We start from the raw sequence: 14,481 nt of genomic DNA, 5'->3' as shown, positions 1-14,481 counted from the left end.
GGGACATAGGAACTGTCTGCCTTGTAATCAAAGATATCTCTGCAAAGATATTTTCCCAGAATATTTCTATTTTTGAACACTCCCACCACGTATGTCTGTTTGTTCCAAAAGTGGGACACCCTCTCCAACACACAGGGGAGCTGTTGGGTTTTATATGTTAGACATCTAGGTGTTAAATACCAGCAATTTGCGATCTTGAGGACTCTTTCTCTTGACATTGCCGAAATAATTTATACAGGGCTTTGATCAACAGCCCATTCCATGCCTCTTCCTCAATTTCTAAATCCCAATTTGATTCCCACCATTCTCTTATATTATTCTGGGGAGGGAAATATGCCTCTATAGTTGATATATACAGGGATGATATTAATTCTTTCATTGCTATATTTTCTTCTACTATTATTTTTTTGTATGTGGTTATTAATAATCTCCCCATTAAGGGGAGTTCTTTAAGTTATTATCATTATGGCAGATACCAGCAGGCAACTGCCCTCGCTGTGCAGGCGATGTCAGCAAAGCAGCTTCTTGGACATTAGTTTCTAAGATTTCCTGTGTTAAGGATCTACAGTTCCCAAGTCCCTGATCCCAGGGATGGAGGAAGGGGGCGGGGGGGGTGGTCCGGCCCAGGTGTCACCACTGAGAGGGGTGACAAAAGGGTGGGCGGCACTCACCGCGGGGCCTGTAGCTGCCTGAGCCATGCATTTATCCTGGGAGTGACGTGGTGGCTTGGGCGCCCACAGGCTCTGCGCTGCCCCAAACAGTGCGCCCACCACATCCCCCTCAGCTGTAGGGTGTCTGAGTGGGAGGAGGCAGGCAGACTCCTCGGAGGCCTTGTGGGGTGTCCTGCCCTGGCTCGCCCCACCCCACGGGCAACTGGCCCTGCCCCCACGGGCAGTTGGACCTACCCTTGGGTGCAGGGTGCGTGCACCTCTCCTGGTGCCCAATCGGCTTGCTCCGCCACTGGCTGATCCATGCCGCTATTAAGTGTCCCACTATTAAGTGGAACCTTGGTTTTCAAACGTAATCCATTCCAGAAGACCATTCGACTTCTGAAATGTTCGGAAACTGAAGCATGCATTTCCGGAAGCATTTACTTACAGAAAACTCAATACGGAAGCCGTGTGGCACGTTCGGGTTCCAAAAAGCATTTGAAAACCGAAGCAGTTATTTCTGGGTTTTGGGCGTTCGAAAACCGAAACATTCAACTTCCAAGACTTTCGAAAACTGAGGTTCCACTATACTATACGCAGTTGCTGCATCTCCTCTGCCGGCAGATGTGCTGTTACATTCGCTGCTAAGTCCTTCAGCTCCTGCCGTGACTTGGCATAGGAGTTTCTGGGTGAATCAGTGCAGCATATGCTGCAAAATGAGGGTCTCAAGCGAGCAGTGATTCTATTGCCCTATGTGGTGAACCCAGTTCCCAATCCTCAGGCTTCCTCATTGAAAGCCAGGCTGATGTTGTGACCATACCTGCTTCATTGTAACGTGCCCCCCCCCACCGAATCAGAGATGTTGCTTGCCAAAGGGGACTGGAGTGTGCATGTGTTGTTTCATATTTTGATAGATAGTTCCTTATGTGGGGTGGTATTGAGGATAATGGGTTCTCATGAAGACTCCTTGGTTTGAAAATCATTTGGGTATGTTGTAGGAATTTTGAACTCTGCAGAAATCTTTAAAAGACTAAATTCCAAATGTTCAAGCCTTTCTGTGATCCCTTGTTGCTCTTCCATTGGGTGGTCTTTAAAAGAGCCTTTCAGTTTCTCCTCCTGGCCACAGTTGTCTTTGGTTAAACCTTCTGATTCCAGCCAGCTGATCAAATCCTCTGAGGAGGGTTTGCTTAAGCTATTTTAAATTCTCATTATTGGTGTCCTGTTGTTGTTGTTGTTGTGATGGCCGGTTGCTTTAGGGCTAGCTAATAATGGCGATATAGTCAAATTTTTAAAAACTCATGTTGGACAAACTCCCTTAGCAGTCAAGATGGGCTTGGCACGTTGTAACATTGTCGGGATTCTGGGACTCCTGAAAGATAGTAAAACTTTCTGTGTTTGTTTGGGGAAGATCAGGGACTCCACATTAACCAGGTCTATATAACCGGCTTGCTCTCCTAATAAAGACCTCATGTGTCTTTTAGCTGATCGAAATGTAGAGCAAGGCAGGAATGTGTCTTTATAGATGCATGTCATAAGGCTGACTTTGTTTGCTTGCAGTACTAAATGTTGCTGCTCTTTCATTTCACTGCCAGACTTCTGGCTTGAGTTCTCTCGAGGTTTGGGACTCATTTTTTGGTTTATCTCTTTAGCTCATGGGTAGTTAGATAGAATAGGTACATACCTTTGAAATCCTGTGACTTCTTGAGTCGGATCTCCCCGCTGAGTGTCCTCATGACCTTACCAATCAAAATATCCATTTTGGAATGTAGTAAATTCAGCGTTTGACGAATAAAATCAATTGTTTTAGCTGTCATTAAAATCAACTCAGCCAGGTTCTCTGGGCTCGTCTCACCCTTTTGGGGTTCTGAATTTGCCTCATTACAATTGCTGTTGGGCTCCCCAATAATGCTAATTGGATCTTCATGTACTTCAGCTTGCACCACAAAGCGGTTATGAAGGGGGGACTTGGGCAGACTGTTTAGGTGCTGGGGGTGAGTAGTCCTCAATTTCTCTAAAATGTTTGCTGGGCCCCATGAGGATCCTTCCCACCAGTTAGTGCACCAGACTGGTATAACAGAGGGTGAGATTGATTGCTTGTGGAATGGGGACCACTTATAAATGCCATCTCCAACTCCTCAAAATATTTCATCAACAGTGTCTCCAAAAAAATTTACACATCACTTGGGAAGACAGGCAAAACTAATGCCAGTGTACTAGAAGAAGCAAAGATCACCAGTGTTGAAACAATGATTCTTCAACATTAACTTCGTTGGACTGGTCACGTTGTTTGGATGCCTGATTATCGTCTTCCAGAGCAATTACTCTATTCTGAACTTAAAAATGGAAAGCATAATGCTGGTGGTCAACAAAAGAGGTTTAAAGACTCTCTCAAGGCAAATCTTTAAAAATGTAGTATAAACTCCAACAACTGGGAAACACTGGCCTGCGAGCGCTCCAATTGGAGAACAGCCTTTACCAAAGTTGTCGTGGACTTTGAAGACACGCGAAGTCAGGACAAAAAGGGAGAAGCATGCTAAGAGGAAGGAACACTTGGCAAACCCTCACCATTATCAACTCCTGCCCGAAAACCTATGTCTCCACTGTGGAAGGATGTGTAGACCCAGAATTGCCTCCACAGTCACAGACTCACTGTTAAAACCGTGTGGATGGGAGACAATCTTACTCGGCTACGAGGGATCGCAGAAGAAGAAGAAGAAGAAGAAGAAGAAGAAGAAGAAGAAGAAGAAGAAGAAGAAGAAGAAGAACAGAGGGTGACTGGAAATTACAGAGCAGCCAGCTTAATAAAGCATAGGGTTACTCTTGCAACATTATTGTTGTGTTTGAGTGGGCTGAACCTCCTGCAATGTCTTATCAGCATTAGTAGCTGAAGCTAAAGCTGCTTGGGTGGCTGGGGTGTGTTTTGACTACTGACGGCTTTATCGTCAAAGAATGCTGAATAAATTCCTTTTGACAGCCAATGCCAGGGAGGCCTAAACTTTGGACAGCTGTAAGTCTGAGTATAGACTGAGTGTAAGCTCCCCCCTCTGGATTATTCTGCAGTTACCATCTTCAGTTCAACTAATTATTAGCTTATTTAGCTTATGTAGGTAGCAACTTAAAATTTTAAAGAGGTTTTCTCACCGCTGCTGTATTGCAGTTGCCATCTTTGTAGTGTTACTTTTTAAAAAATATTTTGTCGCCAGCGGCAGGGCAGCTGGACCCTTACAAGGCTGGACTGGATGAATCCCAAACAGGAATTAAGATTGCTGGAAAAAATATAAAAAACCTCAGATATGCTGATGACACAACCTTGATGGCAGAAAGTGAGGAGGAATTAAAGAACCTCTTAATGAGGGTGAAAGAGGAGAGCGCAAAATATGGGCTGAAGCTCAACATCAAAAAAAGAAGATCATGGCCACTGGGCCCATCACCTCCTGGCAAATAGAAGGGGAAGAAATGGAGGCAGTGAGAGATTTTACTTTCTTGGGTTCCATGATCACTGCAGATGGTGACAGCAGTCACAAAATTAAAAGACGCCTGCTTCTTGGGAGAAAAGCAATGACAAACCTAGACAGCATCTTAAAAAGGAGAGACATCACCTTGGCGACAAAGGTCTGTATAGTTAAAGCTATGGTTTTCCCAGTAGTGATGTATGGAAGTGAGAGCTGGACCATAAAGAAGGCTGATTGCCGAAGAATTGATGCTTTTGAATTATGGTGCTGGGGGAGACTCTTGAGAGTCCCATGGACTGCAAGAAGATCACACCTATCCATTCTTAAGGAAATCAGCCCTGAGTGCTCACTGGAAGGACAGATCCTGAAGCTGAGGCTCCAATACTTTGGGCACCTTATGAGAAGAGAAGACTCCCTGGAAAAGACCCTGATATTGGGAAAGACTGAGGGCACAAGGAGAAGGGGACGACAGAGGATGAGATGGTTGGACAGTGTTCTCAAAGCTACGAACATGAGTTTGACCAAAGTGCGGGAGGCAATGGAAGACAGGTGTGCCTGGCGTGCTCTGGTCCATGGGGTCACGAAGAGTCAGACACGACTAAACGTTTAAACAACAACAACAACCAGAGCATAAAGTTTTAGAACGAAGTTGGTGTAAGGCTCAAAACTTAAGGAGAAAGCACGGGGTGGTTCAAAGCTACAAAGTGAACATTTTTTACAAAGCCTTATTTCTGGAGGAGATATTAGAAGTTAATAGGATTGGGACGCAATGGAGGGAAGACTGATGGAACTGAGAGATACAACCTCGTTCATTTTGTGACCAGGCATGTTCAGTCTACTGCAGGGAGTTGGATTCGATGACTCTTTGGGTCCCTTCCATCTCTACAATTCTACAATTGATATTTCTGCGTGACTCACAAGCTTTGGATCTGTCATTCTTACTGTGCAGCATACCTATGCAAGCTTTCATTTGGCAGTGGTTTTGGGGGGACCCCGTATAAAATCATGCCTACTCAAGAGGATCTGCTTTAATAGTACTGGATATGATGCTGACCTCAACTCTTGGAAAAGCAAAGTGTGCCTGCGTGCCTTCTTTCTTGTTTTCTTCTGTCAGGCAGGGTGGAGACTAGCAAACAGACGGGCTGGTGCTGCCCACACCATTTAATTGAAAGTCCAAATTGGCCTATGGGCCCTGAAAAAGATTTGTGGCCTCTGCTCTAACCACTACACCACACTGATTGTCAAACCCATCCTGTGCTGTGGGAACACTATGAGAACATCATCCATTGCTTCCCTGCCCTCCCACAACAGCTGGGTATAGCATATTCAAATGCATCCCTGTAGTCATCCTGGGACAGTTCAGTTGGTAGAGCATGAGGCTCTTAATCTCTAGGTCGTGGGTTCGTGCTCCATGTTGGGTGAAAGATTCCTGCATTGCAGGGGGTTGGACTAGATGATCCCTTGTAGCCCCTTCCAACTCTACAATTCTATCATTCTATGATCCCTGCTCTTCCATCCCTGAGACTGTAAGGTTGTATCCAAAGTTGTCCAAGCGGGTGGAAAACTCATGCAGGGTATCTCCCCCACCCTCACCTCAAAAAGCCTCTCCAGATTTTCAGGGGAACCTACAAAACTTTTGGGCTGGTGTCTTACGGGGCTGCGGCGGGAGAGGGGGAGTCCACCTGAAATCGGAGTCTGGCGTTCTGTTAGCAAAATTCTGGCAAGCAGGTTGACAGTGAAGAGTGACTCACGGCACCGAGCAACAATAGGGAATGCTAATTTTGTCTTTGTGCTTTGGTTGGGTAGGCTGCAAAAAGACCTTGACTGTACCACAACTCATCTGTTGCAATGCAGGCTTGGAAGCTTCATCTGCAGACAAGTAGGTGTATCGGAGGGGGGGGGCAGCTGTGGCTCGTGGGGGTGGGTGGGTGTAAGCTGCCGTGTTCTCCCAGCAGTGGCATTGTGCTCGTTGAGATGGAAATGGGCTCAGAGGGAGGCTGTGGTGGGGCAGTCAGGGTGGCAGCGGTCCTGCAAGGCTGCCACTGCTGCTAACCCAGGGCTCTGCTTTTTTTTTTTTTTTAGAAAATCTTTATTAATTTCCACATAGACAAATATACACAAGTTACATAACATATAAAACAGAAAATGATACAAATGAATAGAAACGATGAAATAAGAAAAGATAAAGAAACAAACATAAACAAATACGATATACTACACTTACATGACAGATTAAAATGTATAACTTCCAATAATTCCCATTATACTACTTATATTATCTGTATTCCTTGCACAGATTCATATTTTTTTTGTGTGTGTATATATATATATATATATATATATATATATATATATATTCCACTATTATATTTCATGTAATTCTTGGTTAACAGTATCACATTTCCGCAAGTATCTTATTGTTCGTACAATATGTTTTTAAAAATTCTTTGAATATTTTCCATTCCCTATAAACCTTCTGGTTTGACACTCCTCTGATTTTTCCAGTCAACTTTGCTAGTTGCAGGTCTTCTATCATAAGAATTTGCCACTCTGTAATCGTTGGTAAGATTTCATTATTCCAATTTCTTGCCACTATTATTCTGGCTCTGCTAACCTTGCCACTGTCACTGTGGGAACGCCACGGGCTGCATCTCCCTGCACGAGGCATCACTACTGGACTTTATTTTCTTTAAGTAATGTTGTGAAGGCTGCGTGCCACCCCCAGCCTAGCAGCAGAGGTGGAGCTAGCTGCTCTGGCACCCAGAGCGGCGTGACCTGGGGGCGGGGCTAGTGTCCCAGGGGGTGGGGCAAGCATCCCAGGGGTGTGCTGCCCATGGTGAGCATCCCAGGGGGCGGCTGCAATGTCACCCCCCCCCCCAGGGATGACACCCGGGGCAGACTGCATCCACCGCACCCACCTTGTTCTGCCTCCGTCTATCAGTAGCAATATTCCAGGGGGTTCCAGGCACTTACCCAGGGTTCTGTTTCTGTTGGGGAAATCAAAGCACAATGGAAGCTAGTGTCCTTAAGACAGGCATCCCCAACCTGCGGCCCTCTAGATGTTTTGGCCTACAACTCCCATGATCCCTAGCTAACAGGACCAGTGGTCAGGGATGATGGGAACTGTAGTCCAAAACATCTGGAGGGCTGAAGGCTGGGGATGCCTGCTTTAAGATATATGGTTTATTGTATACCTGCTTACACCTTCAATGGAGGGAGTGCAGAACATTCCGACTAAACATCGGGAAGAACTTTCCAACAGTAAGAGCTGTTCCACAGTGGAACCGTCTCCTTTGGGAGTTTGTGGGCTCTCCTTCATTGGAGGTTTTTAAGCAGAGGTTGGATGGCCACCTGTCATGGATGCTTTAGCTGAGATTTCTGAAATTCAGGGAGTTCGGCTAGAAGACCATTGGGGAGGGGGTCCCTTCCAGCTCTACCATTCTATGTTTCTATTGTTATATCCCAAGAGTGTCTCCTATTGCCTCTCCTTCCCAGAATGGCTCAGTTGGTAGAGCATGAGATTCTTAACCTTAGGGTCACGGGTTCGAATCCCACATTAGGCAAAAAGTTTTCTGCATGGCAGGAGGTTGGGCCAGATGACCCTCATGGTCCCTTCCAACTCTGCAATTCTATGATTGCTGAACACTGAGGAACAAGCCGCTCTTGAGGTCAGCTTCTGATTCCCCACCTGAAAGCATGATCTGGGTCCTTTTCTCCTTTAGGCCATTCTGAACATCATCTTAACAGGGAGAGCTTGTCCACACGTGTTTAATGGGTTCCAGAAGCTTGAGGCGGAAGGCAATGTGCAAAAGCAGCTGCATGGCGTCTTGTCCCGCAGTGAGGTGGGCTATTTACACTGGAGCAAGGAAGAAGTGGAACATTACAGATTCCCACAGGTAAGGTAAACATGCAAATCGGTGCATAGGTCTTTTCGGTGCAGGTAAGCATTTGAGCTGCAGGGCTAAACTACATGTAACATTAGCAATGTGTTTGAAGGAGCATGCTTTACCTGGGCTCCTTTGGGAGGAAGGGAGGGATATAACACATAAGGATATGTTTGGGTCCCAGTGTGGTGTAGTGGTTAGAGAGTCAAGCTAGGACCTGGTATGTAAGGTTTTTGTGTGCTGCAAATTCCTAGCAGCCAGTCGTTTTCTGTTATCAGCTGGACCATGCTCTTATTTTTATTTGATGCCTACATGGGAGAAAGTTTTTTGAAACAGATGAAGATGTTGGTTTTGTTTGGGGGCTCTGTGTTTTCTTTTTAATGCCTTGCTGCACCATGAGACTGTGAATGAATTATGCCCTCCCCTCCCTAGGTTGGCAGCATGCTGAAAACTCCTAAATTGCCTGTTTGGTTGTGCAACATCGGTGGAACATACAGCGTCCTTTTCAGCACTAACAGGCTGCTCTTGTCCGACTGGAAAATGGAACACCTCTTTGATTTGTATTTTTATAATGGACAGCCCTCGCAGAAGACAACAGTGCATCTAACAGTAGGTAGGCACTTACCTTTACTGAAAGAGAACTTTTCAAATGAACACTCCTGACATCTCTTCAATTTTATATGTCCATCAGTGCCTTTTTCCCCCACAAGAGATACTTAAATCCATTTTGGTGTGTTTTGCATGGATCAAATATATATCTATATTTAACAACAACAAAAAAGTTTTGTGGCCTTGCCTGCACCTTCTGAGTTTTAAACTGGCATACATTTGCATCCTGTGCTACATTAACAATACTGTACATTCTAAACTAACATGTGCTTTAGATAAGCAAACCTTATGAAAACACCCATACAAGCAACAGTAAACAGCACAGTAAGAGAGAGGGGGCAACTCTGAGAGCAGATCTGAAAGGAGACTCCAGCAATTAGGAAAGAGGAGAAGTACAGTCCCTGGGGGAAATTCTGAAAGCATTCTCAGTAGGGGAGAAAATACCCCCAATCGTTTTTTAAGCTGTATAATCCATTAAGAGCCCAGTTCTTCTACTTCTTCTTCTTTTTACTAAGCACTCAGTGACCATTGAATGTCAAGAAAGCCTCTATGTTTTTAAGATGTTTTATCACTTGTGGTTTGCCACCCTGGGCTCCTTTGGGAGGAAGGGAGGGCTATAACACATAAGGATATGTTTTGAGTCACAGTGTGGTGTAGTGGTTAGAGAGTCAAGTGAGGACCTGGTATGTAGGGTTTTTGTGTGTTTTTTTAAGCTGCAGGCCCTGATCCAGATGGGGTCTGTGGAACAGGGAAAGTGGGGTATAACCCTTTCCTCCTGCATCATTCCCCCCACAAAAGCCCCCTCCCCAAAGCCATCTTTGGGCAATTTGCCCTTATTTTGGGGCTGTTTTTTTAACACCCTTGTGTCCTAGAAAGATAATAATAATAATAATAATAATAATAATAATAATAATAATAATAATATCTTTATTGTCATTGCCCCCTCTCGGGGACAACGAGATTACTTGGCTGCTCCATCCACCCAGGTAGGGCACTCCACACAAAATCAGAACAACTATAAAAACACTAATTAAAACAATACAGTATAATACAGCAAGGAAGATTAGATGACTTTCAAAGTCCAGGTTTCCCATTCAGGGCCGAGATCGCTCTGGAGAAGAAGCTGTTCTTGAGACGGCTCGTTCTTGTCTTCATCGTCCTGTATCTCCGTCCCGACGGCAGGAGCTCGAAGAGACAGTGACCAGGATGCGATGGATCTTTTACTATGTCCAGTGCCTTCCTATGGTACCTTGTGGCATAAATCTGCTCTAAGGTGGAGAGTGGGCAGCCAACAATGCTCTCTGCTGCCTTAACAACTCTGCACAACCCCATCCTGTCCTGGGTAGTACAGCTTCCGTACCACACACAGAAGCCATAAGTGAGCACGCTCTCAATGGCACAGTGATAGAAGGCAAGCAGCAGTTTCTGCGGAATATGGTTTTTCCTTAGGATTCTCAAAAAGTACAGTCTCTGCTACGCCTTCTTCACAAGCCCCCTTGTGTTGACACTCCAGGACAGATCCTCTTGTAATTCAATACCCAAAAATCTGAACGTTGTTACCCTCTCCACACAGACCCCATCAATCAGAAGTGGCTGGACATTGCTCTTCTGTCTCCTGAAGTCCACCACAAGCTCCTTTGTCTTCCTTGTATTTATGAGCAAGTTGTTAGCTCTGCACCACTCTGTCAGCCGCTCCACCTCATCTCTATAGTCCGTTTCACCCTCCCTTTCAGAGATGAGCCCAATCACGGTTGTGTCATCTGCAAATCTGACAACCCTATTACTAGGGTGAGCAGCGACACAATCGTATGTGTAGAGAATATAAAGGAGCGGACTAAGTACGCATCCCTGTGGTGTTCCTGTGTTAGTCTTAAGTGTATTAGAGGTATAAGGGCCCAACCGAACCCTCTGGGGGCGGTCTGACAGAAAGTCCAATATCCACCCACAAAGTGATAACGGGAGCCCCAAATCTTCCAGTTTAGACACCAGACGTTGTGGTAGAATGGTATTAAATGCTGAGCTGAAATCTAAAAAAAGCAGTCTGGCATAACCCCCCCGCTGCTCCAAATGTGCAAGAACGGCATGGAGGGCAATCGCCCCAGCGTCCTCTGTCGATCTTTTCGTTTTATAAGCAAATTGGAATGTGTCCAGGAGCATATGGGGCCTGATCCACAGGACGCTGCCATATATCAGTAATGTCTACACTGGAACGCAGGTGGTGCTGTGGGTTAAACCACAGAGCCTAGGGCTTGCCGATCAGAAGGTCGGTGGTTCGAATCCCCGTGATGGGGTGAGCTCCCGTTGCTTGGTCCCAGCTCCTACCCACCTAGCAGTTCAAAAGCACGTCAAAGTGCGAGTAAATAAATAGGTACCATTCCAGCTGGAAGGTAAATGGCGTTTCCGTACACTGCTCTGGTTCACCAGAAGTGGCTTAGTCATGCTGGCCACATGACCTGGAAAAACTGTCTGCGGACAAACGTCGGCTCCCTCGGCCAGTAAAGCGAGATGAACACTGCAATCCCAGAGTCGTTTGCGACTGGACTCAACTGTCAGGGGTCCTTTACCTTTTTTAATGTCTACACTGACTGGCAGTGGGTCTCAGGGTTTCAGGCAGGAGTCTTTTCCAGTCCTGTGTGGAAACTCCAGGAATTGCATTTGGGGGATTTTGAATGTAATGCATGTCCTCTGCTAACTGACCTAAAGGCAGACAGCTGAAGCACAGGAGAGGCTGAGAGGCGTGAGAAACACCAATGCCAGAAGCTTCCATTTTGCACGAAACAGCACACACACAAGCTTCTTTTCTTTTTTCCTTTCAGACACCCATTCTCATCACTGGGAGGAAAATCACTGTGAGGAGGACGGCGATGCAGAAAAGCGATTCCCTTCTGTGGAGATGGCCATCCGAACAAAGTGGGAGGGTGCTGCTATCAACTGGAACGGCATGGTCCCCTTCTTCTGAAGATTACGGGTGCGGGCACAGAGCTGGTCCCCAGGCTCTCTTGCACGGATCCTGCTGCCCAGGCCTGGAGGAGAAAGAAAGGAAACTGCTACCAATGGACAGCTCAATGGGCCTGCCAGTTTGGACTTCCAATCTGCATTCGGTGAATAAATTAGCTGTGCTTATGGGATAAGCAAAAGACAAACTGTGCAACATGTGGACACACAGAGAGAGAACGCTGCAAGCTAAACACAGAACTGAGATAAAATCGGAGTATAGCAAGACCATTTTACACACACACACACACACACACACACACACACACACTGCTGTGAACTTTTGCTTCTCCCACCAGCCGGGCCTCATGGAAGGGTGCTGCCTGTCATGGAAATATAATTGTTGTGAAATGACTGAGGACCTAAAGTCAATTAGGAATGTTGGAAGCGACAGAATGAAGTCATGACCCCACCATTTCATATCTTCATGATGATTTCTCCCTGTTGTTGAAAATTATTACTGTTTCTGCTGTTGAATTTTTCTGCTGCCAGGATGCACAGTCTGTAGCGTACAGAAGTCCCAGCCCAGAGTTCTTTGAGTCAGAATGTCTGCAGTCCATTCCTAAGAAGCATATACATTTGGAATTCAATTTAATTAAGTGGCAATTACTGTGGCTGAGCATGGGTGAAAGGGCACTTTCAACATGACAAATATGTGAATCAACATAGAGAGAGTGATGAGGTTTAACAGACCATGTGAGTCTAGGAGTTCAACATGTGCTTTGAAAGGGGGGAAATTACTTTTTTTAACTTTTGGAGGAGAGGTAGGTGATTCTGTGGGTTGGACACAGGAGGAAAAATGGATAGGATAATTTAGGCAAAAGGCTACATCAAATAAAATCTATGATGAAATGAGACATCAGTACCTAAAAGCTTGGATACAAATGTTGTTTTTTTTTAAAAAAGAAAAAGGCTTTGTGAGAAACTTGCAAGAGAAACATAATACAAATTAAGGGTACAGTATGTCTAAACAGTATTTAAAACAACTTGCACACATGGAGGAAACATGGATAGCAAACTTTTTAAAGAAGTAAAAAGAACTTAAATTGTTTTGTAAACTAGGGCAGAAAATCAGTAGTGGCTTTGAAAATCTCTAGATATGTTTCCCCCCTTTTGACCTCAGTATATAACAAGGACACTGTAAAAATAAAGTATTGGTAATCTGCTATTAGGAGATAATAATGGAAAATTTAGCATTACTGGGTGCCTAAGAAAATTAACTGAAAAGACTGAGATGACGTTTGTACTTTGCTTGATCACGGCAGCTGAAATAAATGTAACCTAACACTTGACAAAGTTGTATGCAACTAAAGCATGATTAATTAATAAGTATGTAAAACTTGATGACTTACGGATGTGTAAGAAATGGTAGATAACCTAATTTGTGGAAAACTGGTCATTCTTTATAGCACATAATTATATCATTGCCAAGCTTTTGGTTTACTGCTTCTTCTTTTTCCAACTTAGTTGTATTGATAAAATAATGTTGAATATGGCTCTGCTCGAAACAGAGGGAAAGATGCAATATAGAATCCTGTCACCCAGTTGTCTTCCTCTCCTCCCTGCATCAGTCTATGAAATCTACACCGCCACAACCGGAGAGCAGGTGCGCCCCATTGAGTTGCTTGCAAGGCAAATACGATTCAAGCAAGCTACGTAATGTACAGTACGGTGTTACACAGCGGCAAGTCACCCACAAGGTGGCGCTCAGAACTGCAAACTTTTATCATTCAAGTGATAAACAACAGCAAACAAACCAAGGGCGCTCAGGTGTTGTTGATTCTGCTTAATCCATACAGCGCGCTATCCACTCCCAGCTGTTTTTGGTGTGGCATCGTTTCTGGGAGCATGGCATGGTTTAATAATAATAATAATAATAATAATTATATTTATACCCCGCCCTCCCTGGCTAGAGCTGGGCTCGGGGCAGCTAACACCAATAAAATTTCAGTAAAAACATAGTAAGGAAAAAGAAAAAGAAAAAAATACAATTTAAAATACAGGTAAAATGCAATTTAAAATGCAGCCTCATTTTAAAAGTCAAAACCATAAGGGGAGGGAAACATAATGGTCAGACTGAGTCCAAACCAAAGGCCAGGCGGAACAGCTCTGTCTTGCAGGCCCTGCAGAAAGATGTCAAGTCCCGCAGGGCCTTGTGACAGAGCGTTCCACCAAGTCGGGGCCAGTACTGAAAAGGCCTTGGCCCTAGTTGAGACCAACCTAACCACCTTGAGACTTGGGACCTCAAAAATGTTGTCATTTGTGGACCTTAAGGTCCTCTGCGGGGCATACCAGGAGAGGCAGTCCCATAGGTACGTGGGTCCTAGGCCGCATAGAGCTTTAAAGGTCAAAACCAGCACCTTAAACCTGACCCTGTACTCCACCGGGAGCCAGTACAGATGGTAAAGCACTGGATGAATGTATCCCACGGCAAGGACCCCATAAGGAGCCTCGCCACAGCATTCTGCACCCTCTGGAGTTTCTGGGTCAGCTTCAAGGGCAGCCCTGCGTAGAGCGAGTTACAATAATCAAGCCTGGAGGTGACCGTCGCGTGGATCACAGTGGCCAGATTAGGGCGAGAAAGGTAAGGAGCCAACTGCTTAATACGGCAGAGATGGGAAAATGCCATATGCTGTGTTCAAGCAAATCAGGAGGAAAGCTCAGTCTGGATGGTGAATATTAGAAGCATAGAACTGTAGAGTTGGAAGAGACCCTGAGGATTGAGTCCAACCTCCTGCAATGCTGGAATATACAGCCGTCCTTTATGGGGTTTGAACCTGCAACCTTGGCATTATTATCAGCACCATGTTGTAACCCACTGAGCTATAACTTATACCCCGGGAGGCACATTCCCCCGAGACAGATGTCAACAACAATTTATCCATCTAAACC

The 14,481-nt window shown here is 45.1% G+C and overlaps 1 protein-coding gene across 2 annotated transcripts in view; it reads left to right on the top strand.

Annotated features, from left to right (window-relative positions):
• The window catches only part of MINDY4B (MINDY family member 4B), a 38,234-nt gene extending 25,828 nt beyond the window's left edge, over positions 1–12,406 (top strand). For both annotated transcript variants that reach the window (XM_081862657.1, XM_081862658.1), the window contains 4 exons: positions 5,909–5,981; positions 7,825–7,998; positions 8,419–8,599; positions 11,412–12,406. In XM_081862657.1, coding sequence (XP_081718783.1) covers positions 5,909–5,981; positions 7,825–7,998; positions 8,419–8,599; positions 11,412–11,554 — 571 coding nt within the window. In that variant the 3' untranslated portion in view covers positions 11,555–12,406. The remainder of the gene's footprint in view (positions 1–5,908; positions 5,982–7,824; positions 7,999–8,418; positions 8,600–11,411) is intronic.
• Positions 12,407–14,481: the final 2,075 nt, after the last annotated feature.

The sequence above is a fragment of the Podarcis erhardii genome, assembly GCF_964252035.2.
Source record: "Podarcis erhardii genome assembly, chromosome: 5".
In the NCBI taxonomy this organism is placed as follows: Eukaryota; Metazoa; Chordata; class Lepidosauria; order Squamata; family Lacertidae; genus Podarcis; species Podarcis erhardii.
Note: the sequence above shows the minus strand (reverse complement) of the source record. Positions and strands in the feature narration are given on the sequence as shown.